We start from the raw sequence: 26,290 nt of genomic DNA on the forward strand, positions 1-26,290 counted from the left end.
AAATCAACAGCAGAGCACCACTTTGGTTTAAGTCCACACACGTTTCTTTACTGGTGGTGCGTCGACTGAGTCCGTCTGTCCCGCTGCCCACACTCACCTCCCTGAAGTGCCCTCTTCCTCCAGGTGGATGATCCTGCCAGGAGGGTAGAGAGGTGGGTATTTGCTGGGGGACTCCAGCGGGGAGTCACTGGAGAAGCTGTATGCTGGGGACCCGTGTGTCAGCAGACTCTGCTCCCCTAGAAGAGGCTGTGTCAGGTCTCTCTGGTCGCCTCCGTCCAGCTCTGTCGGAAAGTTATCAGGGTCCCCTCCGAACAGCTCATACCAGCATCCGTACAGCAGAATCTTGTACTGAGGGCGAGACCCAAGAAGGCAGCATGCTTGTTACGCAGAGGCTTTCACTGTCACCACATACCCCTCCTCGGATCCAGAGCTGGTGCCAGGTGACAGCAACCCTCAAGAGTCGGACAAACGTCTTGCTGTGGTTTTACATGATGGATCTTAGGGGTATGGAGGTCAGTGGGCCTAAGCTCAGGTGTCTCGGGCAATCAAGCCATCACAATATTTAAAGCAATATTTAAAAACCAAATCATACAGATGTTGAGGTAAAGTTACCCTTAATTCTTTTTAGGTAATTCTGCAAACCAGTATTACTTGTCCCTAAAGACATTATGTAGTTTTTAAAAATTGAATGGGGGAGCGGGTAGTTGATAAGGTTTAAATTCTTAACATTTTTTTCTAATCAACAAAAACAAAGTCAGGAAACAGGTTAAGAAGCAGAAATCATCTGCAATCCCATTATCTAAACAAAATTACATTTTGGTGAGTTTTTTGGTCCTATATCTCCTTGTTACCACCCCTGCCTTAGCTCATGCCTCTGAGAATAATTTTTAAGCCTGCCTTAATCAAAAACAAAACAAACTTAGGAATACATCATGGCTATCTTTCTCTATTGGTAAATATAAATGTCACCATTTTTAATGACTGCGTAATATTCCACAGTATAGATATACCGTTACCGCTTAAACTCTGTACTTGGCAGCCTCACTTTCTAAGTTTTGGGACCAAAGATGACAGAATACATACCACTGGTCACAAGACGCTAAGCGAAGTATGATAGAAAGCAATCACTTAACCTGGAACAGGGAGGGTTCTATTATAGTATTTTCTAATGGTGGTATTGCATGTGCTTGATTTAGCCATTTGCTTTCTTAGACATTATCTGCAGAACAGCAGACAAAGGTCTGTACAGAGGGTAGAAAGAGCTTCCAGCAATGGTGTCAAGTGCTATGGGCTACGACGCTTTGTATTTAAAACCCGCCCCCTCAAGCTGCATACAGCCTCAGCGCGGCCTAAACTCCTGCAGAGCCTCTGACAGGGCACAAGTTACCTTGGGCTTATTACAGTGAGCAATCACTCGCAAGATTCTCTTCTTCAAATCTTCGAAGGTGGTCACACTTAACCTGTTTAGCAAAAGATCAGAAGGAGGCTCAGTACTCTGTCTGTTCAGCTACCCCGACCCCAGATGAGGCATCAGCAGACTCACCGGGGAATCACATCCTTGCCCAGGACAATTGACACAGTGAAGTTCTTGGAGTATTCATAAAGGGATTTGCTGAAATTGCAAAAGAAGAAGCAGCTAAAGTTTTATGATTACATTGCCAACAGAGGTCTTCAAAGAGAAACCAAGTAACTTGGCCAGGTCAGTAACAGGTGAGTTTTCATACAACTCAACTCAGTTCTCTATCCCCTAAAGGGGAAGAGAAATAAAATGGAAGCTCCCATTGGAGCAACTCACTGGCCAGACTGTATGTAATAAAGCCAAAACAGACCAGCAGAGACGAAACACAACTAAAATTCAAACCAAATCAAGACCTGCAGACTGAGCATATATTTTACATAAAGCTTTTTGACCCAGCAACCCCACTTGGAGGAATTGAACAGACACTGGCAAAAAAGGAAGACGACGATGTAAAAGGCTGCTCACTGCAGTTATTACTTATAATAGCGGAGGCTGTAAACCACACCAATATCCATCCATAGAGAACTGTGTTCAGTTCATAAACGATGGCACATCCACAGAGCCTGAGGCCTTTGCATCTGTGAGAGCCTGACGGGTATCTGTACTGTTGTGACATGACCTCAGGACCCACTGTTCAAGTTAAACACAACCGGACGCAGAACCGCATGTATGGTACACCACCTTACACTTAAAAGGGGAGGGATACAAAGATGACAAGTCAAAATAAAAATGGCTACCTCTGCAGGGAGAAAAGACACGGAATGGGCAGAACGAGGATTTCCCTGAAAGTACCTTTGTAGAGTTGTCTTTGGAACTATGCCATTGTTTAATATAATTATGAAACAAAACTGAATCAAGGGGCGGCTGGTTAGCTCAGTTGGTTAGAGCGCGGAGCTCTTAATGAGGTTGTTGGTTTGATCCCCACATGGGCCACTGTGAGCTGCGCCCTCCACAACTAGATTGAAACAACTACTTGACTTGGAGCTGATGGGTCCTGGAAAACCACACTTAAATAAATAAAAAGTTTAAAAAAAACTAAACCAAATAACTACTAAAGCAATCTTTAAAACCAAAAGCCAAATGAAACAAATGAACCTAATAACTCTTCAGTGAGTTTAAAATAATTGCTTGTACTTCCCTACTAGGAATGTAAGCTAAGAATAAAATAAATTGCAAAGAAATCTCTTAACTGCTTGATGTAATATTGGAATTAACGTTCTGAAACTATGAGCTATTTATATATATATTCATATATTCCCACACAGGGTGGGTGGGTGGGTGTGTATATGTGTGTGCATATATATATATGTACATATATATATATGAAAGAAATGCAAATTGTAGGTTAATGTTGACAGAAACCAAGATTTTTAGCATAGGAGATAAAAGATACAAAGAATTTTGCTAAAACCAAGTATATAATCAAATAATTTAAGTAAAAACCCTGATCTTTAAATTAGAAGTATCAAAATTAACTCAGAATATTTTTTTTCTTTGGAATAACAAGCATTTCCTACCTCTTCCCACTAAAAAGGCCTAGAAACTGCCTCAGCCTGTGGTAACGAGCACCCCACGTGCCCAGATTACAGTCTCTCAAAACCATTTCCCACTCACAACAGTACTCCTTGGAGAAATGGTTGATGCCAGATACAGAACAGCGCAAAAATTTGAGAATATTTTGTAGTACCAGAGAGCAGGGAACTACCAGACAGCTGGTGTGTCACGATGAGAAGCCTAATTTGAAGGGGGGGACTGCCACTGGCCAAAGATGGGCCAGTGTGAACATCAAAACAAACGCAATGGAATACAAAAATGTTTAAGGTCAGGAGTTTATAATAACAGTTTAAAATAGTAATTCCACCTCTGGAGACTGCTAGAAGACCCATTCATTATTTTGAACATTGCTGAATAAAGGGAAAGATTCAAGGATTTATGCATCTATCCTGCTTTTCAAAAACTGTGTGAACCACACCTCAGAGTAACCAAATACTTCAAGAAAAGTTCTTTATAATTTTTAACTAATAAATGTAGAAGGGATGCTGGAAATAGAATATCAACATTTGCGACCTCTAATATTATCTGCTTACATCACACACAGAGAGACAAGCTGATGTGATGCAACAGAAATTACACACCATTACCAACACGTATTGTTAAAAAACATTTATAATTAGGAGGATGGAATCAATTACTGGAATCAAATAATTATTAATTTTAAGCACCTTTTAAGATATTAAGGTATTTACAGATGAGATATGTCTCAGATTTGTTTTAAAGTAAGATCTGTGGGAAGTAGAGTGGGGTATGAAATGAGATTAATTATGTTAATTATTAAAGCTGATTAAATGGGTGTGGGTTCATTACACTATTTATTTTTGTTTGAATTTTTTATTTGAAAATTCAACAATAAAACAATAGTTTTAACTGATCATGATAAACACCTGGAGAGAAAATTAGTGAACTAGAAAAAAAGATTTGAAGAAAATATACAGAATGTAGCACATAGAAAAAGGATACAGGAAATATGAATGAGAAGTTAGAGACATGCAACTAGAATGAGAATGTATAATGTATGTCTAACTGGAGTCCCAAAAAACAGAGAGGAGGTAAGATGTGAAAAGACAATGACTAGGATTTCACACATTCAAGAATCTTAACAAATTTCAAGCAAGATGCATTAAAAAGGAAACCACACATACACTTAACAGTAACAGAAAACACCCATGTAAACTGGATGCGCTTGCTGAGGAAAAGAAGCATAACACAAAAGACTACATATTGTATGATTCCATTTATGTGACATTCTAGAAAAGGCAAAACTACAGTGACAAAAAGCAGATCCTGTTTGGGGGTGCTGGGAGGAAGGGAACGACGACCAAGCAACACAAGGAACATTTCAATGGTAGTCCTAGCAGCACCAAAAGGCAAGAAAACAACAACCGTCATTCACAGATGAAGTCCTTATATACACATATTTTTAAAAGCATCTGCACATGAATTGGTAAGAAAATTTAACATGGTTGTTAGGTTCAAAATCAAAATACAAAGTTCTATGGGATTTATATAGGTCAGCAACAGGGAAACAGCAACAAATGTTCCCAAATAAATATGTATAAGGCTTTATGAAGAAAGTTATAAAACTACTGAAAGACATTAAAGAGTACCTGAATATTTGGAGAGTAATTTTATGGTCACAGACTGGAAAGCTCAATTATATAAAGATGTCAGTTCCCTCCCAACTGAACTAGAAAATAAGGGGAGTTGAAATCACAATTCCAAGCTTTTTGTTAGTGGAACTTACAAATCTGATTCTAAAATTTACATGGTGGTGCAAAGGGACACAAATAGCATAGATGCTCTTGAAAAAGGAAAAGACATGGGGATTTGCCCTACTTGATGCCAAGAGTTAGTATAAAACTATGTAATTAACCCAATATGGTATTAACACCGAGAGAGAATGAGACAGATAGAAGAAAAGAGTGGAAATGGACTCAAGGAGCAGGGACACTTCATAAGTGACAGAAGTGGTACTGCATATTAGTAGTAGAGAAAAGAACAATTACTAGTAATAAAATGGAATCAGTAATCAAAACAATCTCCCAACAAATAAATGTTCAGAACCAGACCACCTCACAGGTGAATTCTATCAGACATTCAAAGAATTAAAACCTATCCTTAAACTATTTAAAAAACCTGAAGAGGAACGAATGCTTCCAAACTCATTGTCCAAAGCCAGCATTATCCTGATACCAAAACCAGACAAAGACATTACAAAGAAAGAAAGTCACAGGCCAACATCCTTGATGAACAGAGATACAAGAATTCTCAGCAAAACAATACATGAAAAGGACTACACACCATGACCAGAGATGCAAACATGGTTCAACATCTGTAAATCAATCAACAGGATATATCACATTTACAAAATAAACGATAAAAACTATATCATCTCAACAGATGCAGAAAAGCACTGCCAAAGATATACTAAGGAGGCAGGTCATCCAATGGGATAAAGACAGTCTGTTCAATAAGTGGTGTTGAGAAAACTGGATAGATGTATGCAAAAAGAAAAAAAGAAACTGAACTACTTTCTTAAACCATATACAAAAATAAACTCAAAATGGATTAAAGACTTAAAGATAAGACCTGAAACCATAAAACTCTTAGAAGAAAACATAGGTAGTTTTCACTCTGAGCAACATCTTTTTGAATATGTCTCCTTGGGCAACAAAAGGAAAAATAAATGGGACTACATCAAACTAATAAGTTATTGAAGGAAACCATCAACAAAAAGAAGACAACCTACTGAATGGGAGAAGATATTCACAAATGACACATTCGATTAGGGGTAAATATCCAAAACATGTAAGGAACACATAACTTAACACCAAAAAGAAAGCCCCAAAACAACCCAATTAAAAAATGGAGCACCTGAATAGACATTTCTCTAAAGAAGATACACAGATGACCAACAGGTACACGAAAAGATGTTCAAAATCATTAATCATTAGGGAAATGCAAATCAAAACCACAATGAGGTACCACCTCACATCTGTTAGAATGAGTATTAAAAAAAAAAAGAAATAACAAGTGTTGGTGAGGATGTGGAGAAAAGGAAACCCTTGGGCACTGTTAGTGGAAATGGGAATGTAAATAGGTACAGTCACTATGGAAAATATGGTGGTTCCTCAAAAAATTAAAAACAGAACTACCGTATACAATCCAGCAATTCCACTTCTGGATATTCATTCATAAAAAATAAAAACACTGACTTGAAAAGACATATGCACCCTTATGTTCACTACAGCACTATTTACAATAGCCAAGATATAGAAAGAACCTAAGAGTCCACTGAAGAATGAAGAAAACGTGATGTGTGTGTGCATGTGTGTACACACAGAGACAATGGAATATTATTCAGCAATAAAAAATAATGAAATCTTGCCATCTGAAACAACATGGATGGACCTTGAAGGCATTATGTTAAGTGAAATAAGTCAGAGAAAGACAAATACTGTATTATCTCACTTACATATATACGTGGAATCTAAAAAAAAAAAAAACCCAGGCTTACAGATAACAAAAAACAGACTGGTGGTTGCCAGAGGTGGGGGATGGGCAAAATGGAGGAAGGAGTCAAAAGGTGCAAACATCCAGCTATAAAAATAAGTAAGTCATGGGGATGTGATGTACAGCATGGCGACTATAGTTGACAATACTGCATTGCATATTTAAAAGTTGCTAAGAGAGTAAGTTTTCATCACAAGAAAAAAAATTCTATTACAATGTGTGGTAACATAACAGATGTTAACTAGACTTGTTCATTTTGCAATATATACAAACACTGAATCATTAGGTTGAATACCTGAAACTCATAAAATGTTGTATGTCAACTATAACTCAATAAAAAAATGAATCTTAGCATTATACCATTTAGGAAATCAAAGGCATGGTCAGACAGACCTATGAAAGGCTATCATTCTTTCTTCAACTAAATAGTAATTGAAAACAAACTTCTCCTGAGGATGCAAAATTATAATTAAGTTACAAGTAAAAGATGGTCTTAACCACAGGGCTGGTAGCGCCTTGTAACACTCAGAACAAGGAAGTACCTCAGAAGACCTCTGGGTGGGGAGAAGGCGTAGCACCGGACTTCTGGGTGGGACTTTCTGAGCATGATGGACAGCAGAGCTGCAGCGCCGGCTCCCAGGCTGTGCCCCACGATGACAAGCCGGTATTCCTAGGGGACAAAAGTAGAATGAGTAGAAGTCAAAAGACCAAACAGTTAATGACAGAAAAAAGGAAAGGAAAGGTAAGAAAAATTAAAACCTCACAGGAGCAAGGCTGAAGGCTTGGCTCAAAATCCCATCATTGATGAGTCGTCGGTACACGTATCTGGCAGCTTGAGAAATCCCCTAAAAATGCAGACAAAGGAGGTGGCTAGTGATTGTCTGATGAGGCGGGTTCCATCAGGACGGACGACAATTACACTGTACACTTATTTGTGACCTTGTCTCTCCAAATAGGAGGTAAGGGTCTCAGGCAGTGGCCACGCCCACCACTTAGGTGCTCAATAAATATTCCCATGAACCAGTGGGTGTCATCAGGAACTTCTTTCCACGTCAACAGCTATTTCTACAGCGTTTTCTGTAGCTACATAGTGTTATGCCGTATGGACATACCAACATTTACTCCAGCCAAGTCCCTATGGTTGGTCAGATTTAGATTATAAATGACATTAAAACGTAAAGTTCTGAATCAGTGACATTGATTAAGTATCCACTGTTCCTGCAAAGGCAAAACTTAGACCATCAGAAGTGAGGTACAGGGAGGTCAGGTTTTTATTTAATTTCAAAAAATAAATCAAACCTAAAACATCCTAATAAATGTAGCTGTCACAGCTTCTTGAAAGTTAAGCAGTTCTAAGAGAGGAGAGACAAGCCTATTAAATATATTTTCAGAGTGCTCCCTACATAGCAAGACAAGATGGGCCTGGCCCCTGCGCTCATACAGCTTGTCCTCTAACAGATGGAGGAGAAATTCTAGCAGATGGGAGGCTGCTTGAGCATCTCTAAAGCTACCTGATTCAGTAATTCTATAATTCTGTGAGTAGAATGCGGATTCTGGCCTCACGGAAGAGAAACCAAAAGAAGGCTTGCAGGGTTTAACATTCTGTGTACAATCTGACAGCAATTGTTGACAAGCCACCGTTTCCTTTACTCCCCTGCACGTATGCAATACAGTCAACTTCCTTCAACATTCATTTGGCACCGATCACGTATGCAGTTCCGGGCAGTCAGAACCGAACAGAACCTGGACCACAGCTGCTGTTGGTGGGAATCTCCCTGGGACATGCCTTTCAGACAAAATGCCAAGGCCATTTTCGGCTGCACAGCTTTGAACTCCATTACTGAGGACAGTGCCAGAGCCAAACCTGGAACCGAGGAAGCCAATAGGAGACAGAGGCCAGATCGTGCCCTTAGGCCTCGAGCAGCTGTCTTCCAGGCAATTCGAGGGCAAGAATTGTTACTGGATGAGGCAAGAACTGTTACTGGATGAGGCAGTGCCAGAGGCGGCCTCGGCTGGTCAACAGATCCAGGGCCAAAGTGCCATGGCTGTAGTCACACAGAGCCTTTACCTGCGGGCAAATCCTCTAAGAACCGAACCACACAGCCAAGCCCATCCTGTGGTTGGCTGGTTATGTGTCTCTACAATAGGGTTTAAATTTGTTTCTCTCATACATGCCCAAAAATAGTTAAACGGGACTCTTCTGTGAATTGAGGCAGCTAAGAGTTAAAGGAAAAAATTCACATTCCTAGGCCTGTCAAGCTTTTACTGGTGACAGACGAAAGCCTCCACTCTGCCGCATTACTGGAAATAGTCCAGGCAGGACACTGCGTTTCAGTCCCCAGCAGCTACACCTACTGTAACATATATTTGTATAAAAATTAAGCATTTTATTTAAAAAACGATTACTACAGAATGTATGTTTTGGTTTTAAAAAACACCATGAAGTGTATAAGAACAGCACAGGCGCACTGCCCTACAGCCCTGACTGACGCCTTCTCCCCAAAGTAGCTGCTGTAACCTCTGGGAATCACCCGTTTTCCGTCAGACGTTAGAACACTCTGCTCTGTAACCTCATTAGTCATCAGGGAAGCGCACATCAAAAGCCCCTTGAGATACCACTTCCCCCATACCCACTCGAGGGTGGCGCTAATAAAAAGAACGGAAAGTTAAGTGTTGATGAGAATGTGGAGAAATGGGAACTTGCATGGATTACTGGTGGAACGCAAAATGGTGCAGCTGTGTTGGAAAACAGGGTAGAGGCTCCTCAAACAGTTAGACACAGAATTCCATTTCTGGGCCTATACCCAAGAGGAATGAAAGCAGGGACTCAACCAGTATCTACACCCACGCTCATAGCAATATTGTTCACAACAGCCAAAACGTGAGCAAAACCCAAATGTCCATTGTGAACCTGCTTCTCTCTTAAAAAAAATGAAAACCACCACCACCTCCTAGGGCTGTCGTGAGAACCTGCGCTGTAAGAATAAACGTATCTCTTTGCACAGCACCTGGCGTATAGTAGGTATTTGTTTACGGCTTGAATTAACGTGAGAGATTCAGAGCTGGGACAATTCCAACCCCTTTCAGTTTCTCCTTCACAGAACCTTCCAGACCCCAGGGCTCCTACCTTATGTGCCAAACAGTCTTTCACCTCGCACTCTAAGTCCAGAGTCTCGCTCTCTGCTGACAGGTCCGTAAGGATGTCCTGCAAAGGTGCATTGAGGAAGGGGTGTCAGCTGGGGTGAGTCGTGCACTGTCTGAGGCTGGGCAGGGGGGTCCCTCTGAGGGATAGCTGGGATGGCACGATCTCCTGGGTCAGACTGTTGAGACCTGAACCCATAAAGCCTGAATTCAGGAGAGAAATCCAGGTGGCCAGGTAGCTCCTGACCTGTGGCATGGCTAGCTCTGGGCTGGGCATGAATAACAGGGAAGGGGACCTGGGGCTGGGACATATCTAAGACACACTCCCTCACTGCACACAAAGCATCTGTGAGCCCTGTACGAGAGCTTACAGTCAAAAGCTCGCTGAAATGGAAGGGAGGGTAAGAGACACATCAGATGGTGCAGGGGGGCTTCCTGGAGGAGGTGGCACCTGAGCCAGAGACCAAAGAAAAAGCTCATGTGCAGGAAGCATAGGACAGGCAGAACCAAAGGCAGAGGCATCTGCGCAGGAAGTAGGCAGTGGGCCGCTCAGCAATGGGCAGATATGGGCAGAGGGGCTGCCTGTGAGAGGCTGGTGTGCTCCTAGGACCCCATGAGCCCAACTCGCTGGGGGAGGGGCTCCTCGTCTACACTATTCACATAGCTGCACAGGTGCACTGTCAAGGTTGGGAACCACTGGCCCTGTGCCCAGCGCTGAGTGGGAACTGGAAAGGCAGGGTGGGGTAAGGTCATAAAGCACCAGCAGGGCTGTGATAAGAAATATGAACTTTGTATTAAAGCAGCGGCAAGTCGCCAGAGGTTTTTGAGAAGGAATGGTAAGATGTGACCCACGTTCTAACAGAGTATCTGTGAACAGTACTTAGGACAGATTGGGAAGGTGAGAGACAGACTGGGTCCAAGGTAGGAAAGTTTCACTGGCCCAGGTACGACAGGACGGCCCAGGAGACCCGTGATGCTGGGAACAGGAGGAGATGGCCAGAGACGGCCATGGCAGGGCTCCACACACAGCCTGGGCGGGGAGGGAGGGAGGAGAAAGTGTAGGCCCTCGGCCACTCCTTCAGTGCGCAGCTGGGGGCACTGCATTACTGCCGGAAATGGGGGCCAGATGGAGGAGCAGATCCGGGAAGAGGCGAGGGCTCTGATATCTTCGGGGCAGACCCAGGTGGCTCGTGAAGAGCTGCAAGCCTGCCCCACAGAACCGGTCAGAGCGCGCAGAGGGGAGGCTCAAGCTGTGGAGATTCATTACATTTTCAGGGTCAGCAGGGAAGTAAGAACCAGACAGAGACCGAGGAGCAGCCAGGGAGAGACCAGAGAGACTGACACAGAAATGGACAGAGGAATGTCATCCAGCGTCTCCACGGGGCCCAGAAGTCAGGCATGAGCGGGCGGGACAGGGGTGCCCGGGCTGGGGAGGGGGGAACGGCGGTTCTCACAGCATCCGAAGGGCTGAGATCCAGAACGCTGAAGTGACGCTGACAACATGGGACTACCTAACTTACTGTCCCTTTCTGGCTCTGGGTGTAGAATTTCACGGGGACAGTCCCCCAGTTTGGAGGCCTGGCCAGGCTCATCAGGGAGCCAAGCGGGCATCCCTGAGCGGGGGAGCCCAACCTGCTGGCCTTTATGTTTCTGACATTTCTCAATTAAAAGGAAACGACCTCATCTGTTTTCTCGAGGGGACTATTTCACAAGCCTGGATTCGCTTCCTCATCTTCTGTCCTGGGTTTTCCTGACTTACGCAGGACCTCATGACTTCTTTCCCTCAGTTCCGGCAGAGAAGGCTCAGCAGGCAGGCAGGCACCTGCAGCTTGCTAGCTGGGGGCCCCTGTCCCCGGCCGACCGTGTCGGGCCCCTTACCTGCAGAGACATGGTCCCTCTCACAGCGACCACAACAGCTTCTTTCCTGTGATCCAGAGCCACTAGAAAGGGAAGCTCGTATACCTGTGGGAGAGAGGAAGAAGCACAAGGCCTGAGTGACGAGCACACACGTGCTGATTCAGGGGGGCCAACCCAGTGTCTCTGACAGGACAGCAATGAAAACCTGATTCCTGAACGTGGGAGGAAGGGAGCACACTGTGTGGGCTGTCTCCCCGTCACCAGGCGGCATGACTACTCTGACACTCTAACTGAGGGCTTTCATAAGCATGCTTCGTTCACATGAACACCCCACAGCACAGCGCATCTACACTTTTGTGTGGGCGCTACAGTCGAACTTGACCTCCTTCTTCTCAGTCCAAGCACCAGCAGGGAGTCCATGGATAAATCCAGATCTGTGGGGACCAACTACAAGTCATCGCTCTGGGCCAGGACAGACAGGTGCTGTTCACCAATGGCTCTCTTCAGGGTACTGCCACCCTGTTACCTCGGGCAGGGTGGGGCCTGTACTTGGTATAAGCCTGAGCAGGGTACGAGGCTCTGGGCCCTGTAAGCGCCCACTTTCCTTTAGAAGCAACCACAGGTGAAGCTGTACCTCTGGGCTCCTGGCTTCAGAGCTCGTCCCAAAAGAAAACTGAGAGAGTACTGTGTTCGGCAGACTCCACTCTGCCCCCCACCCGCCGTCCCCCCCAGCCCCACGAGCACAGGCACACATCTTCCGTGCTCTTAGTCTGTTTCTTCATCTTCAAGGATATAATGGCACCCAACTCCGCTGGCTGGTGCGCAGACAGAAAGCACCTGGCCTGTGGAAGGCGCCTGACCAATGGCAGCAAAAGCGATGACGGCCACTCTCTTACGGTGAACAGTTGTGTATTTGGAGCAAGCGGGAAAGAAACGACTGCCAACCTCCTGTGCCTGGTTTCCACAGGAGAGGACCAGGATGTCCTTGTGTGAAGGTTCCTTGAAAGCGCTCACAGAACAGTCGCAAACCCTTTGAAAAACGGTCTTCTTTGGAAGACTGCAGTTCTCTCCATCCTTACACTCAGGGTAAGGGCAGTGCAGAGCTGCACGGCACACGCACCGAGGGTGTTAAAACAACACTCGCACCTGGTCTCAACCAATCATTCCAAGTTCACTGGGATGGCGTGTGAGCTGGACACTGGGGTTCTATAAACTTCCCAGGTGATTCTGGGAGCCACTGGGCTGGAGAGCAGTACGCTCATCAGTGGTCCCCAAATCATCTGCACAATGGAATCACTTGGGGGGCTCCTGAGCTGGGGTCCCATGGCCAGAGATTCTGATTTAATTGACCCAGGATGTGGCCTGGACTTCCGGAGATCTCAAAGCTCCCTGGGAGATTCCATTAGGCACCAAATTTGAGAACCAGTGCACTGCACCAGCGGTACATAACTTGTGGTGCATGAGAATCACCCGGGGAGCTGCGAAGCCTTGCCAAGGACAGTTGTAGAAGCCGGACAGCGCTGTAGGGCCACTAACTTCCCAGGGACTCTGATGCCTTCCAGAGTATGAGACCCACTGCACTGCACTACAGTGGTTGGAGCTCAGACCCAGGAACCAGCGTCAATGAACTCCAGACACCTGTGTGGACTGACACCAAATGCAACTCACTGCTCTTCAATAAAATATGGACTCATGTAAAAACACAGCACAGTACCTCTGATGAAGACTTTTTGCTTCATCTTATGTTAAACCTGTATGGGCTTCCAGGGGGTTTGAAAAGCCCCTGGAAGGGGAGAGGGGGGAAGAGAGAAGGGAAAAGGGGAGAGAGACAGAGAGACTAGACATTTTTCTGAGGGAATAATTTATAACTTCCATCAGGATCTCAAAGGGCTCCAGGACCCAAAAGAAGTGAGTACCCACTGTTGTACTCTACCTTGTCATGAAAGCTGATGTGAACAAAGTCCCCGTACTGCAGCCCTGTTGTTTGCAGGATGGAGCCAAAATGACAGTTGAGCTGATCACCTCCAACCAAGTCATATTCTGTTGTCCTGCTTCTGCAACTGAAAATGGGACAATCTGAGCCACCTACCACGGAATATCAAACTCACTGTCCTGTTTTCCCAGCAAACCTCAGTGAGGACTAGAGTTTACAACTTTCGGGACTCAGTCTGGCTAACATATCATGGCCTTTAAAAGACAACATATTTATGTGCATGCTTCTTACTAGCGTGTTGACTTCTGGAATCATCTGAAATCACCAAGGATGGAAAGACCCTAAAATCACCAGCCATGGGACGAACTGGCATCATGTGTCTCCCACTATGATGAACCAAGGACACAAGGGTCCTCACGGAGCATTCCTGCCAGAAATGTACAACTTGAATCTAATCATGAAGAAACCATCAGACAAATGCAAATTGAGGGCCATTCTGCAAAATATCTGGATTGTCCTTTTCAAAATGACTGAAAAACTTTTCAAATGACTGAAAAACTGTTCCAAATTGAAGGAGACTAAAGAGACATGATCACTAAATGCAACACATAATTCTGGACTGGAGGAAAAACTGTATAAAGATATTACTGGGACAACTGGAAAAATGTGAATACAAGTTGTAAATTAGCTAATGGTTAAGGATAAATTTCCTGAATCTTATAATTCTACTATAGCTAGGTAAAAGAATGTCCTGTTCTTAAGAAATACAGGCTGAAGTAATTAGAGACAAAAGGGCAAGATGTTTGCAACTAAATCTAATGGTTCAGGGGACAAAATATGTATATACAGGGAGTGACACAGCACATGTGACAAAAATGAGTCACAACTGGTGACTCTAGATAAAGGATATATGGGAGTTCTTAGCACTACTCTTGCAGTTTTTGAAATATGTCAAAATAGAAAGTTTTTTTAAAAAGGGAAAGATGATTATTTTTAGAAAATAAAGTCTGGGCACCACAGCAAGAGACATCTGAAGGAAGGCGGAGGCCCCAGCCCATGCCGACCTACCAGTCACCACCAATCCTGCACAGCCCTGTGAACGGGTTTCTGTAAATGTAGAGAGGCCACCCATAGGCAGCGGCTGCAAACTGCATGTAATGATGGCAGTTTTCTAATTCTGCATCCAAATCAGCTTCCTGGAGAAAAACAGTCAGGGGAACGAACCATTATGGAGCGGCTCAACACTAAGACCTTACCCCTGAACTCAAATTCCTGCTTGTACTCTTTCTGTCCTCCCTGAATGCACCTCACAGAGGACTTCCAAAGGGAAATCCTCTCTTGAAGGACTGTAAAATGAGGGGTCCTTCAATACAGATGGAGACGGACCCCTCATTTTACAGGAATGCAGCAAGTATAGTGGAAGTCAACAGCCAAGCCCCTGATGACTTTTCTGGCTCCAGGTGAAGTGAGCCAGTGACTTCCTGCCCGATGCAGGGGAAGGCCAGCAGGTTTCCACACCACGGCAACAGGTGAGTGGCGGAAAACTCGGTGCTTGAACTGGTGCAGAGAAACACATGCATCTAGGCGAACTATTCTCTTTCAACAGCATACAAATCTCTGGGAGGAAAACTATCATGAAACACAGCTGAACTGTTTCTGCTCCCCAGGCCCAGAGAAGAGTGTACACACATTACCCAGAAGGAACTATTGATTCACAGACCCTTTCCCGAAAGACAATATTTTAAAACTACACCGGCTGGCAAACTGGCCAGGCATGGGATCCCTCTAGCTGAACTCCAGGTCGTGAGGAGCTGCCCTACCACACAGGTGACAGATCACAACTAGCAGAGTGCACAAATAAGATTGCAAGCCAACTCCTGAACTGCTGCTGGCTAGTTTTGTTTTGTTCTGCTTTAAGACTTACAAATGGGTGTAAATGTCGAAGCTGTACAGCCCAACAGAAGCATGGGCTTACCTGGGAGGACCCTGGGGAACGGCTGATCCCCTCCTCAGGCTCCCGGGTATTCCTGATGCTGTCCTGCTGCTGATGGAGAAGGGTGAGGCCTGCTGCAATGTCACTGGGCACCAGATCTGTGTCCTGGATGGGAAATCACAAAGGCTTGTCATAAAACTCAGCAGGAGTTGCCCATGAGGTCCTTAAAATCAGTTCTATACAGTTCACATGCATGGATGCACACAAGCGCATGCAAAGACACGCAGATACAGTTATATGTAAAAAGGTGTTTTATAAAGTCCTTTTCTTTTGGGACTCCTCTATGTGAGCTTAATGTTTTTCACTATCCTGCCATCAGACAAATCCACTGGAGAACATAAAAATATTATAGACATTCCTTTTCAAATTTTTCTTCAAGTGACAGCTACTTTTAATCTACTTCCCATCTTTTGTAAAGTGGGGGGAGTAAATGGGTAAATTCAACACTTTTTCCAATTTAGTCCATGTTTATACTCTCACTGCCCAAGATGCTGTGAAGGTTTGGTCCAAAGGTCCGTGGTAGAGATTTATGAGACTGAACTTATACTCACTGGGCACAGCAAGCCTCAAAAACACCTAGAACTGGGAAAGCAACAGAGAGCGTCTCTTGAGCCTAACCTTACCCTTCTCTCCCAGGACGGCTAAGGAGCAGGCAGGGCCCCTCAACCACGCCCAGCACTCCCGATCCATAGCAAGAACCAGGTACTGGCCACTTGGCCACTGAGCCATGAGTGCTGCCTATGCTGCAGGTTAAGACATCCTCTGAGAAAAGCCAGCTCCTCTTCTTCTTTCTTCCAACTATCTTAAGACTAGGCTGAAGCATTCCTTTAAAATTCTTTAGGGGGACACACTAATCCCTATGTGGGGGCTGCTGATAGGCTACGGGGCCAGCCCTGGACGGTGCAGTTGGACAACTCAGGTGAGAAAAAGACCACAGGTACACAGGCCATCATGAGAATTCCTCCCCCTTACTTGGTCTCAATACTGATCAGAGTAACAGTTTATTAAAGGACATTATATGAAAAGGCACATTAAATGTGAAACAAAAAAGTATTTCCAAATCACTAAAGAAACCACTCTAGAATGATGACACCCTTCTGTTGCACTAATCTATTCAAACTTTCCTTCCAAAGCAGAATAATCTATTGTTTCTACCAAGCTACAAAGTAGTAAGAAACCAAGTCTGACAACGTCTTGGATCCATGACTCTCCATTTCTGCTGAGTACCAGCTGGATGGAGGACATGAAAAGCCAAATTATTCCCAAAATGTACAGGTTCCTTAAAAACTTACTCCGTTCATTAAACATGAATTCAAAATCTTGACAGTATAAACGCACAAGTGTCAGCACAGGATGCGCTGGCCAGAGGCAGGGTCTGCAAACACAGGGCACTGGCTAACGCTGCCCAGAGCACTCTCGGGTTCATCCCAGGTGCCATCTCCCCCACCCCGCCACACCCACAGACTACAAATTCTCAGGAGCTATTTTATGTGAACTGGGGGATGGGCTCAAAACGCAGAGTGCTCATCTTAACGTAGGAAGCATTTACTTAAACACAAGAAAGAGACGAAACCAGACCCTGTCAGCTTACTGAAAAGTAGGTTGAGAAAAGCTCTGCCGTACTCGAAAAAGCAACTCGAGTGTGGTCGTCATTCCCGATGCAACAGCACAAGAACTTCATTCTGGTCTCCCACACACTCGTGGCTGCTGTCTTGAGGCCGGTAAGTAACTGACTGGACTCCTGACTGTCCAGGTGGTTGGGAACAGCAGAGGAATCCGGAGCCATTTTCCCCCCCAAGGGGTCGAAGACAATGATAATGGTGACCACAGTGGAGAGGATGATAATCCAACTGCAAAACAAAGAGAGGAAAAGGCTCGAGGGCTGTGGGTTCTCCATCCAGAGGCAGGAGCCAGAGGCTCCCTCCTGCGGCTTCAGGTTTTGCATCTGTACAACTGGAGCTCAGTTACGAAGGAAGATGTGACTCTCCCAGAAGCTGACTAAGGCGAGCAACTTGTTTCTTCTGTAAAGTTCGTTGAGCCCATGGCTAACCAGGCCCCACAAAGATCAGAGCCCTAAAAGTAAAGATCACAAAAGAGGAAAGGAGCTGTCTAGTGGGTAGAGTTGCAACCTGGGCATGGAAGCAACTGGAACTTGTTCTCCATAGCCCCTGACCACGACCCAGGCCCTGACCAGAACCCCAGTGCCTCAGGGTTCTTCTCGGGAAAACCAACAGGAGTTTGCATATCATGAGATACTCTGACAAGTCTTCCAGTCATGTGTGTACATGGCTCTAGCTTGTCCACGATATGCAAGGCTCTGTGGGTTCATGACCATGTGCCATTGCGAGACGAGCCTGTGAGGGAACTCTGCTGTGAGACTCAGAAAACACACGATCAGCACATGTCCCTTCTTTATAACACAAGGGGATGTATGTAGAAAATATCAAGTGTCTAGCCTGAAAAATGCAAGTCTTACTCTAGTGCATTACTCTTTGCCGCAATTCCTGACACTGTATTTCTTCTCATCCCACCGTGAGTACTTGCCCTTGTTTTGGGCTTCAGGTTTTCTTCCTTCTTATAAGAGAGGGGAGGGAATACAGAAAAATGAGAACCAGTAAGAAAGAAAACTACATCAATAAATGCATAATGGAAGATGAATTATTTCTCATGTATAAACGGGTGCCTCTAAATGTTTATGATTTACTCAAAAAGGTCCAATTTCCAACTACTTTAGGAAGCCTGCATGATGCTAGGTGACCTGTACTTAATCAGAAAGGTCTGTTTACCTTTCTACGTGTCAAATGCATTTGGGACAAGAAACTCAAAGAGACGACGGGAAGCCCTCACCTGACAACGACGGTTGCAATGACACCATTCACAATTGCCCTGTCACACTGAACACCATCTGCAATCCAGGAGGCCCCCAGAGAAGCCCAGACCATCTCTGGCAGAAAGAGCGTTAGGCGGATGTAAAGCAGCTTAGACATAGATTTCCGTGGTCCAGGATTACAAATGGTTCCTGAAATACAGAAAATATCCCAATTGGTCACTTGCACCCTCAGAGATGAAGAGCTTCCTTTCTACAAAAATACAGCTATTAGAGCACATACTGGTACTGTATGCACACCATCTGACTTTTTCTACTTGTAATTGGCAATCAATGCCTAAGTTTGAGGGCAAGTGACAAAGTAAGGGATGGGAAACATGACCAAAAGGCTCAGATTCATTTCTTAGACTTACCAGGGTTTAAAAACACTTCGGGGCTCTAACAATATAATCATTGTCCAAACTGGGATACTTCTGAGAGCAAAAGAAGGCACTATTAAAAATTATGCTGGGACAATCAGCAGAAAACAGAACTGTTCCGACAAACAGAGATAAACTGTCATCACCCCAGTTCTAACCAGCCTCGAGCTGAGTCCTCCACCCCTCCAGGCACCTCCGAAACACTTTAGAGCAGTTACTCTTTAATCCTCACAACGGCTGTGAGACAGACAGTCACCATCCCATCTTACAAATGAGGAACCTGAGGCTCAGAGAACTCAGTAACTACTTTCTAAAATGTAATGCAGGTTTGCAGGACCCTGGCTCTGCCTCAGCAAGGCCCCCAACGTCCTCACTTTGGGGAAGGAAACGATTCTGATTTTGAGACCATTTAAAGAAGCCTAATATTTTAGACACAACATTTTTACTGTATTTGTAAAAACAAATCCAAGTATCAATAGAGGTCCAAGTGCTTTAATTCTGATGTAAAACATCAACTCTCTCCCTTTGGGAAAATGTGATAAACACCAATTTAAATAACGCAAAAATGCCATATGACTAAAACAAATACAGTGATTGAAAAAAATCTAAGATGTAAAGAACAATTTGGTCAGGAAATATTTTTAAATTCCAAACATTATTTTCCATTAGAATGAATTATTTAGTCACATTTAAAAATATTAGACCCTATCAGGCCTCACTTTGGCACAAAGGTAAAATCTTATAAGGCGACTGAATCAGCACTCTCTCTTCTGAGGGACAGCGAGCACAGGCATGAAAAAAATCAGTTCTATATTTGGAACTTGTTATTGTACAACAGCCGATCACCCGAGAGAAACAGGAAACTGTCTGTCCACACCCTGCTTTCTGGAGAGCCGGGGTCCCAAATACAAGAATGCCCTAATGCTGTCAGTGGCATCTGGATCTGAAACTCCATCCAACATGCCAGTACCGCATGACCGAAATAAATAAGGAAGCAGGAAATGGAGTTCTGTTTTTAAGGTTCCAGAAAAGAAGCAAGATACTGAAAAAGTCTCCTTTCTATAGTTACGCCTGCCCAGAAAAACATTCTTATTTTATTTAGATATTTATTTTCTTCTCAAGATAGAGAGTTGCTGGTGTGGCCCTGGCTGCTGCAGTGGGCGTCTGAGGTCACATGGCCCATAATTGACCAGCACAGCTATGTCCCTGAATGGTATGTCCTTAATAGTCTTGGTGAAGCAATCCTACCGTCCTTCACTAGGCACAGCCATTTACCTAAGAGCAACAAAAGGAAAAAAGGAAGGCCTGTCACAGAATTCAACACCTCTAGCCACTACAGTGATTTCCTCCGGCATGAAGTGAGCAATGAGCTGTTGAGACACAAATGCAGAGCAATGTTAGATGTCCTAGAACCAAAACCAAATGAATGGCAGACCTTGCATGTCGAGGGTGTTCTATCAAAACGTGGTAGTCAGTAATTAAACCTCCCACCTGGCAGGAAGAGTAGGATTTCAGCAGGGAGGTTCTCAAATCAACACTAGAAACTACCACAATAATATCAAGATTCTTCCCAACTTAGCTATAGAGATGATCAGGAAAAAGAGGAGAGGTAAACACACAAGCTTTAGTCTTTTGGATAAAAATGACTGAATTTCACTTGTCCCACATATGCCCTCTACAACTTGTGGTGTTTCTTTTAGAGAGGTATCATCCAACAGCTAAATAAACATGATCTTTCAGCTCAAAAAGACATTAATTATTCGGTGACTTATGAAACAAAAGGGGCAATGGAATTTACCCACGTATCAAGAATAAAATTTATCGGGCCGGCCCGGTGGCTCAGGCGGTTGGAGCTCCGTGCTCCTTAACTCTGAAGGCTGCCGGTTCGATTCCCACATGGGCCAGTGGGCTGTCAACCACAAGGCTGCCAGTTCGATTCCTCAAGTCCCGCAAGGGATGGTGGGCAGCGCCCCCTGCAACTAAGATTGAACACGCACCTTGAGCTGAGCTGCCTCCCGGATGGCTGTTGGCTGGAGCGTGTCCTCTCAACCACAAGGTTGCCAGTTCAACTCCCGCAAGGGATGGTGGGCTGCACCCCCTGCAACTAGCAACGGCAACTGGACCTGGAGCTGAGCTGTGCCCTCCACAACTAAGACTGAAAGGACAACAACTTGAAGCTGAACGGCACCCTCCACAACTAAGATTGAAAGGACAACAACTTGATTTGGAAAAAAGTCCTGGAAGTACACACTGTTCCCCAATAAAGTCCTGTTCCCTTTCCCCAATAAAATCTTAAAAAAAAAAGAAAGGAATAAAATTTATCAATGTGTTAATAGTTATTCAAAAATATACCTACAATTTACAGTTTATAAAAAAACTCATTGATTTTGTGTAGGTAATACATTTAAGGGTAAAAAGCTCAGATTGTTCAAATGGGTATAAAGGAAATACGTAGCCTTCCTTCCTTCACTAAACCCATTTTTCAGTTACCTTCCTAAAAGTAAGCTTGTGTAGCCGCCCAGTCTGCGTGTGAACAAAACATGTAATGATATACATGCCTTTCCTGGACCTTATCTGCTCACAAAGCATTTCTCATTCCTTTTAACAGGTGTGCAACAACCCTCATATAAATGAACTATGCTTTACCTAACCAGCGGCCTATGGACAGGCATTGAGTTCATTCCAGCCTTTTGTTCCTCTAAACAACACTGTAGTGAACGCCCTACCAGTACTTCTTTGCACACATTCAAATATGTAGGAAAAAGCTGGTACACATGTACACACATACACGTACACACACCCACCAAACTGGGCTTCCAAGAGATTCAACCAAGTTACATTCCAACAAAATAAGCTGCTTGTTTCAGCATAGCCTCACCAATTCAATATATTATCTAGGTAGATTTTTCTTACTGTGATGGAAGCTGAACGTTTTTTCATATATGTAAAAGCTGTTTATATTTATTTAACTGTTTGTGATCTTTGCCCATTTTTCTACTGACTACTGGTCTCTTTCTTATTTATCATAGAAGCTTGAAGTCTCACGTGTTACAATATTTTTTTCTCATTTATCTTTTTTGTTTTGTTTTACTTTATGGTATTTTTCACTGAAATTTGCATAATGTTTTTAATAAAACATATGTTAATCATTTGTAACAAATTGGCAGTTAAACTAAGATGCTTTTATAAACATGGTATTTTCAGTTCAGTGGTGGTATCTCCAACTCAAACTGGTTAAAAAACAGGAAGGATCTGCGTTGACCTGAGGGACTGGAAGTGCGGGGCCAGGACAGGTGTCAGGGCTCCCTGCGCTTCACACGTTCTGTCCTCTGTATGTCAGCTCATTCTGGCCTCAGTACAGCAGGAATTCAGCAGCTCATCCATACACAGCATCGTCCAGAAGGCAAACAGTACGTTCCTAGGGGAGCATGGAAGGACTTCCCCAGAACTTCGCGGTGAACTCCCTGAATTTCACTGGTGCAAATCAGGTCACATGCCCACTCCTGAGCTGATCACTGACACATGGGGATCATTCCTGAGCTGGGCAGAGGGCCAGCGTCTCTGACACAGACTCTCGGTATGTGAGGGATGAGAGACATCCCAAATAAAACTGCGCTGTTTGGAGGAGGCTGCTGGGGAGGCAACCCACCCCTAACACCCGTGGTCGTCGGCACATGTTTTCTGAGCTCTGATCTGATATGACGGGAGGGCACTGTGCAAGAGCCGAGGAGGAGGAGGGGCCGTCCGTCACAGGGCTGTGAACGTGCCCCAACACCACCAAAAACATCTGAAGGAAAACACTTCAGGGAACGTTGACAATAAGCTTACACTTATTGCTTCAAATCTGATCCCACTATTACAGCTGTAAACTTGGATGTACTAACCAGAACGTGATCTGAACAGAAAGAGCAAATAAAGGAGGTAATGTTGTATGAGAAATGACACCAATCTACATACTTCATCTTGCAGAAATTCTGCCTTCTTTAACGTCACAGTGCTAAAGCCACATTGTACACATTCAGTCCCTTCAGCATCCAGCACCAATGACACCCCAGCCTTAGGGACTGACACAGACCGCAAAACTAGGACCTTCTTCGATCCAGACCCCACGCATCCATATTTTCAGAGGTATACTAAAATACACAGAGCTCTGTTTTCTACAGCTTGCTACAGCAAGTGGGCACAGGCCATATTCTTAGTCATCCAAACCCTACGGTATTTTTTCATAAAACACTTTACCACTAACATTTCTTTCTATAACTCTCCTTGTGAACTACTATCTTTTAACTTTCAGTCTATTGTTCAAAAATATCAAGATCTTGCTTCTGTCACCCTTACCCGGTATCAGCTACTCCCTCCCAGTTTTTTCATCACTATCTATGATCTGTAAGCACGCCTCCTACATCCCGATTCAAGCAGTGATAAAACACCGAAACACACTGGATGCTGGCATGCCTTGCCTTTGACCAATGAGGTTTATTTACTGATGCATTTATTTATTAGTCACCAGTGTGCTCAACTCATCCTATGAAGGTTTCCAACATTTTCGGAGCCATTCTCAGTTAAGTGATTGCAGAGAATGGTAACATGCAGAAACAAATTATCATTAAGAATAGATGTAACTCTTACAACTCACTAATAAAAGGACAAATATCCCAATTTTAAATTGGACAAAGGATCTAAGTAGACGTTTCTCTAAAAATGATACACAAATGCCCAATAACTACGTGAAAAAATGCTCAATATCATTAATCATCAAGAAAATGCAACTCAAAACCACCATGAGATACCATTTCACATCTACTAGAATGGCTATGATCAAAAAAGTCAGATAATAACAAGTGTTGTTGATGTGGAGAAACTGAAACCCTTATGAACTTATGGGAAAGGAAAATGGTACAGCTGCTCAGAAAACAGCCTGGCAGATCCTCATAAAATTGAAGACAGTTGCTGTATGATCTAGCTATTCCACCCCTAGGTACATATCCGAGAGAAATGAAAAACATACATCTATACAAAAACACGCATATGAATACAGCAGCATCATTTGTAATAGCCTAAAAGTGGGAATGACCCAAATGTCCACCAGCTGACTAAGGGATAAGTAAATATGGTCTATCCATTCAGTGGAATACTACTCAGCCAGGAAGAGGAGTGAAGTACTGACACATGCTATAGCATGGATGAACCCTGAAAACATTTTGCTAAGAAGCCAGATCAAAAGGCTGCATAGTGGATGATTCCACCTGGATCATGCCCAGAATAGGCAAATCTATAGAGAAAGAAAGTCGATTAGTGGATGCCTAAGGCTGAGGGAGTTGGGGAGAAATGAAGTGCGACTGCTAATGGGCACAGGATTTCTTTTTGGGGTGATGAAAATGTTCTCAGGTTGATTGTGGTGATGGTTGCACAACTCTGTGAATATACTAAAAGCCACTTAACTGTGTATTTTAAATGGGTGAATTGTATGGCATGTGAATTATATCTCGATAAAGCTGTTAAAATAGACCGGCTGTCAAACAGAAAAGGCTACTCTTCACCTTTCATGCTGACACACACGATGGCCAACACGGTGCATATAATAACTGCCAGGAGAACAAGGAGAACGATCAGGTAACTGCTAAGCAGGGCTCCACCAGCACAGTTCAGCTTCCCTCTGTACATGAGGTACAGAGTCAGAATGCCAATCCACCTGTGGAGAAACAGGGACGGGTCAGAAATGGGATCCACGGAGGTGCTTCGCGAAACACAAGAAAAAGAAATAAAAGGAGCTTTTTCCAAAACAAGGTGAGGTTCACTTTGGAATATAAGTTTCATAAATGAGAGATTTAAGGCAACTAAGAGTATGACTTTGATTAACGAGTGTTATATTTCCCAGGCCTACACCACTGTCCTTCTTCTATGCCTGTCGTATACGTGAGAGGTATTTACAGCCATAAGAAAGCAACTATAATCTGAGCTGCTGGAAAATAGCCCCCTCATGACTCAGAAACATGCAGCTGGTAAACCAACAATCCATACGCTTGCTAAATTATTAATGAATTTTTACTTCTGTGGATTAACAAGAAGTTGGTAAACACACATGGTAATGTGCTATGTGTAACACAGAAAATCAGGGGTTGGGAAGCAAGTTATGCAAAGATGTTCCATGGTGAACACTGAAAACTTGAAAGGACAAGTATTGGGGACTCATATTCTGTATTTCAGGGCAGAACAATGAAAGGCAGTACCAAATGACACAAAGTAATAGTGACCTGTCACTGGAGGTGTTTTAGCAGAGGGCAGGGCACCATTTGGAAAGAACACAGTATCAAGAACTGAAGCCCACACTAAGGATTCTAGTCCAACTGGAACTGGATTATATAACTATGCTTGTCAGTTCTGCGATATTGACTCTGCGTTTAGAAACAATGAAAAATGATCTCGGAAAGACGTAGCTCTGAAAACTATGAAACTGAGCAGCAGCTCGTAACTTTCGTGTTGTTATGCCTTTCCCCTCTAGAGTCTACTTTTTTAGAACCATGGTGTTTGTTATCCCTTGCTCAGACCCTCTGGGAACAGAGCTCAGGGCCTCCATGCCACACTTTGAAAGACAGGAGCGCACATGCCAAACCTGTCTTCGTCTCGTCGAATTCAGCCACAAGCCGCTCAAAAACGGTAGTTTCCCCTCTTTCCTTTGGCAAATATGAGATGCTCTGCGTTCCCACACAGAGCTCAGGAACGATGCAGGTGGCTGCTCCTGGCTCGAGAAGCAGATTCCGAGGCCATGGCTTTCGGCAGGCAATGCAGTCCCGGCGGCTCCCAGGGTCAGGGCTCGGCGCCGCACGCGTGGGAAGGGGTGCTCGTGCCCTGCCGCGGGCCCACCCGTGCGACCCCGGGCACTGCCTACCTGCTCTGGGCCTCAGTTTGCCGTCTGTAAACTGGGGAGAGTAGCAGCACCTACCTCCATGGGCGGTGAGAACTAGATACGAGAACTCAGAGCAAACTCTGGACACCGCAAGAACTTAGCGACACTGTCACGACTCTCGGACGCCTCTCCCTCTCGGCCCGGGACGCCCGCCCGCAGAGCCCGCCGCCCTTACCACAGCACTCGCAGGAACAGCTCGAGGAACCCCGGAAACACTAAGTCGTCGCTGGCGATGGCCCAGCGCCGGCCGAAGAGCACCATCCCCGGCATGGTGAAGGCCCGCCGCCCGGCCTCGGGCCAACCTGCCGCGCCCGAGTCGCCACTCAGCGCCCGGCGCCCGCACGCCCCCTCAGCACGCCTGACCGCGACTCCACGCAGGCGCACACGGGGGCGCAGCCGGGCGCATGCGCACGCCGAGGCCGAGCCTGGCGCGCGCTGCTAGACCTTCTGCGCCTGTGCAGATACGCTGACACGGAGGACGCTGGCTGACCTTTTCGCAGGTGTGCAGGAGTATGAAGTCCATTCTACTAATATTTCCATTTTATAGGAAGGAGTAACCTGGCTCGGAGGGATTAGCCAGCCTAGAGACCCACGACTGCTAATGGTGGATCTGGGGGCTCATCC

General features: G+C 44.6%; 1 protein-coding gene across 5 annotated transcripts in view; it reads right to left on the reverse strand.

Moving 5' to 3' along the window:
• The window catches only part of DAGLB (diacylglycerol lipase beta), a 29,746-nt gene extending 3,700 nt beyond the window's left edge, over positions 1-26,046 (reverse strand). The window contains exons 1-14 of one of the 5 annotated variants that reach the window (XM_033095667.1): positions 25,842-26,046; positions 24,300-24,451; positions 18,361-18,532; positions 17,105-17,363; positions 15,496-15,618; positions 14,589-14,716; positions 13,521-13,647; positions 11,609-11,692; positions 9,717-9,794; positions 7,354-7,434; positions 7,132-7,259; positions 1,544-1,612; positions 1,388-1,460; positions 98-348 (exon numbers count right to left, since the gene is read on the reverse strand). In XM_033095667.1, coding sequence (XP_032951558.1) covers positions 98-348; positions 1,388-1,460; positions 1,544-1,612; positions 7,132-7,259; positions 7,354-7,434; positions 9,717-9,794; positions 11,609-11,692; positions 13,521-13,647; positions 14,589-14,716; positions 15,496-15,618; positions 17,105-17,363; positions 18,361-18,532; positions 24,300-24,451; positions 25,842-25,936 — 1,820 coding nt within the window. In that variant the 5' untranslated portion in view covers positions 25,937-26,046. The other 4 variants (XM_033095668.1, XM_033095669.1, XM_033095670.1 and 1 more) reach the window with 4 other exon arrangements.
• Between the last annotated feature and the right edge of the window lie 244 nt (positions 26,047-26,290).

Source organism: Rhinolophus ferrumequinum, chromosome 24 (genome assembly GCF_004115265.2).
Source record: "Rhinolophus ferrumequinum isolate MPI-CBG mRhiFer1 chromosome 24, mRhiFer1_v1.p, whole genome shotgun sequence".
Lineage (NCBI taxonomy): Eukaryota > Metazoa > Chordata > Mammalia > Chiroptera > Rhinolophidae > Rhinolophus > Rhinolophus ferrumequinum.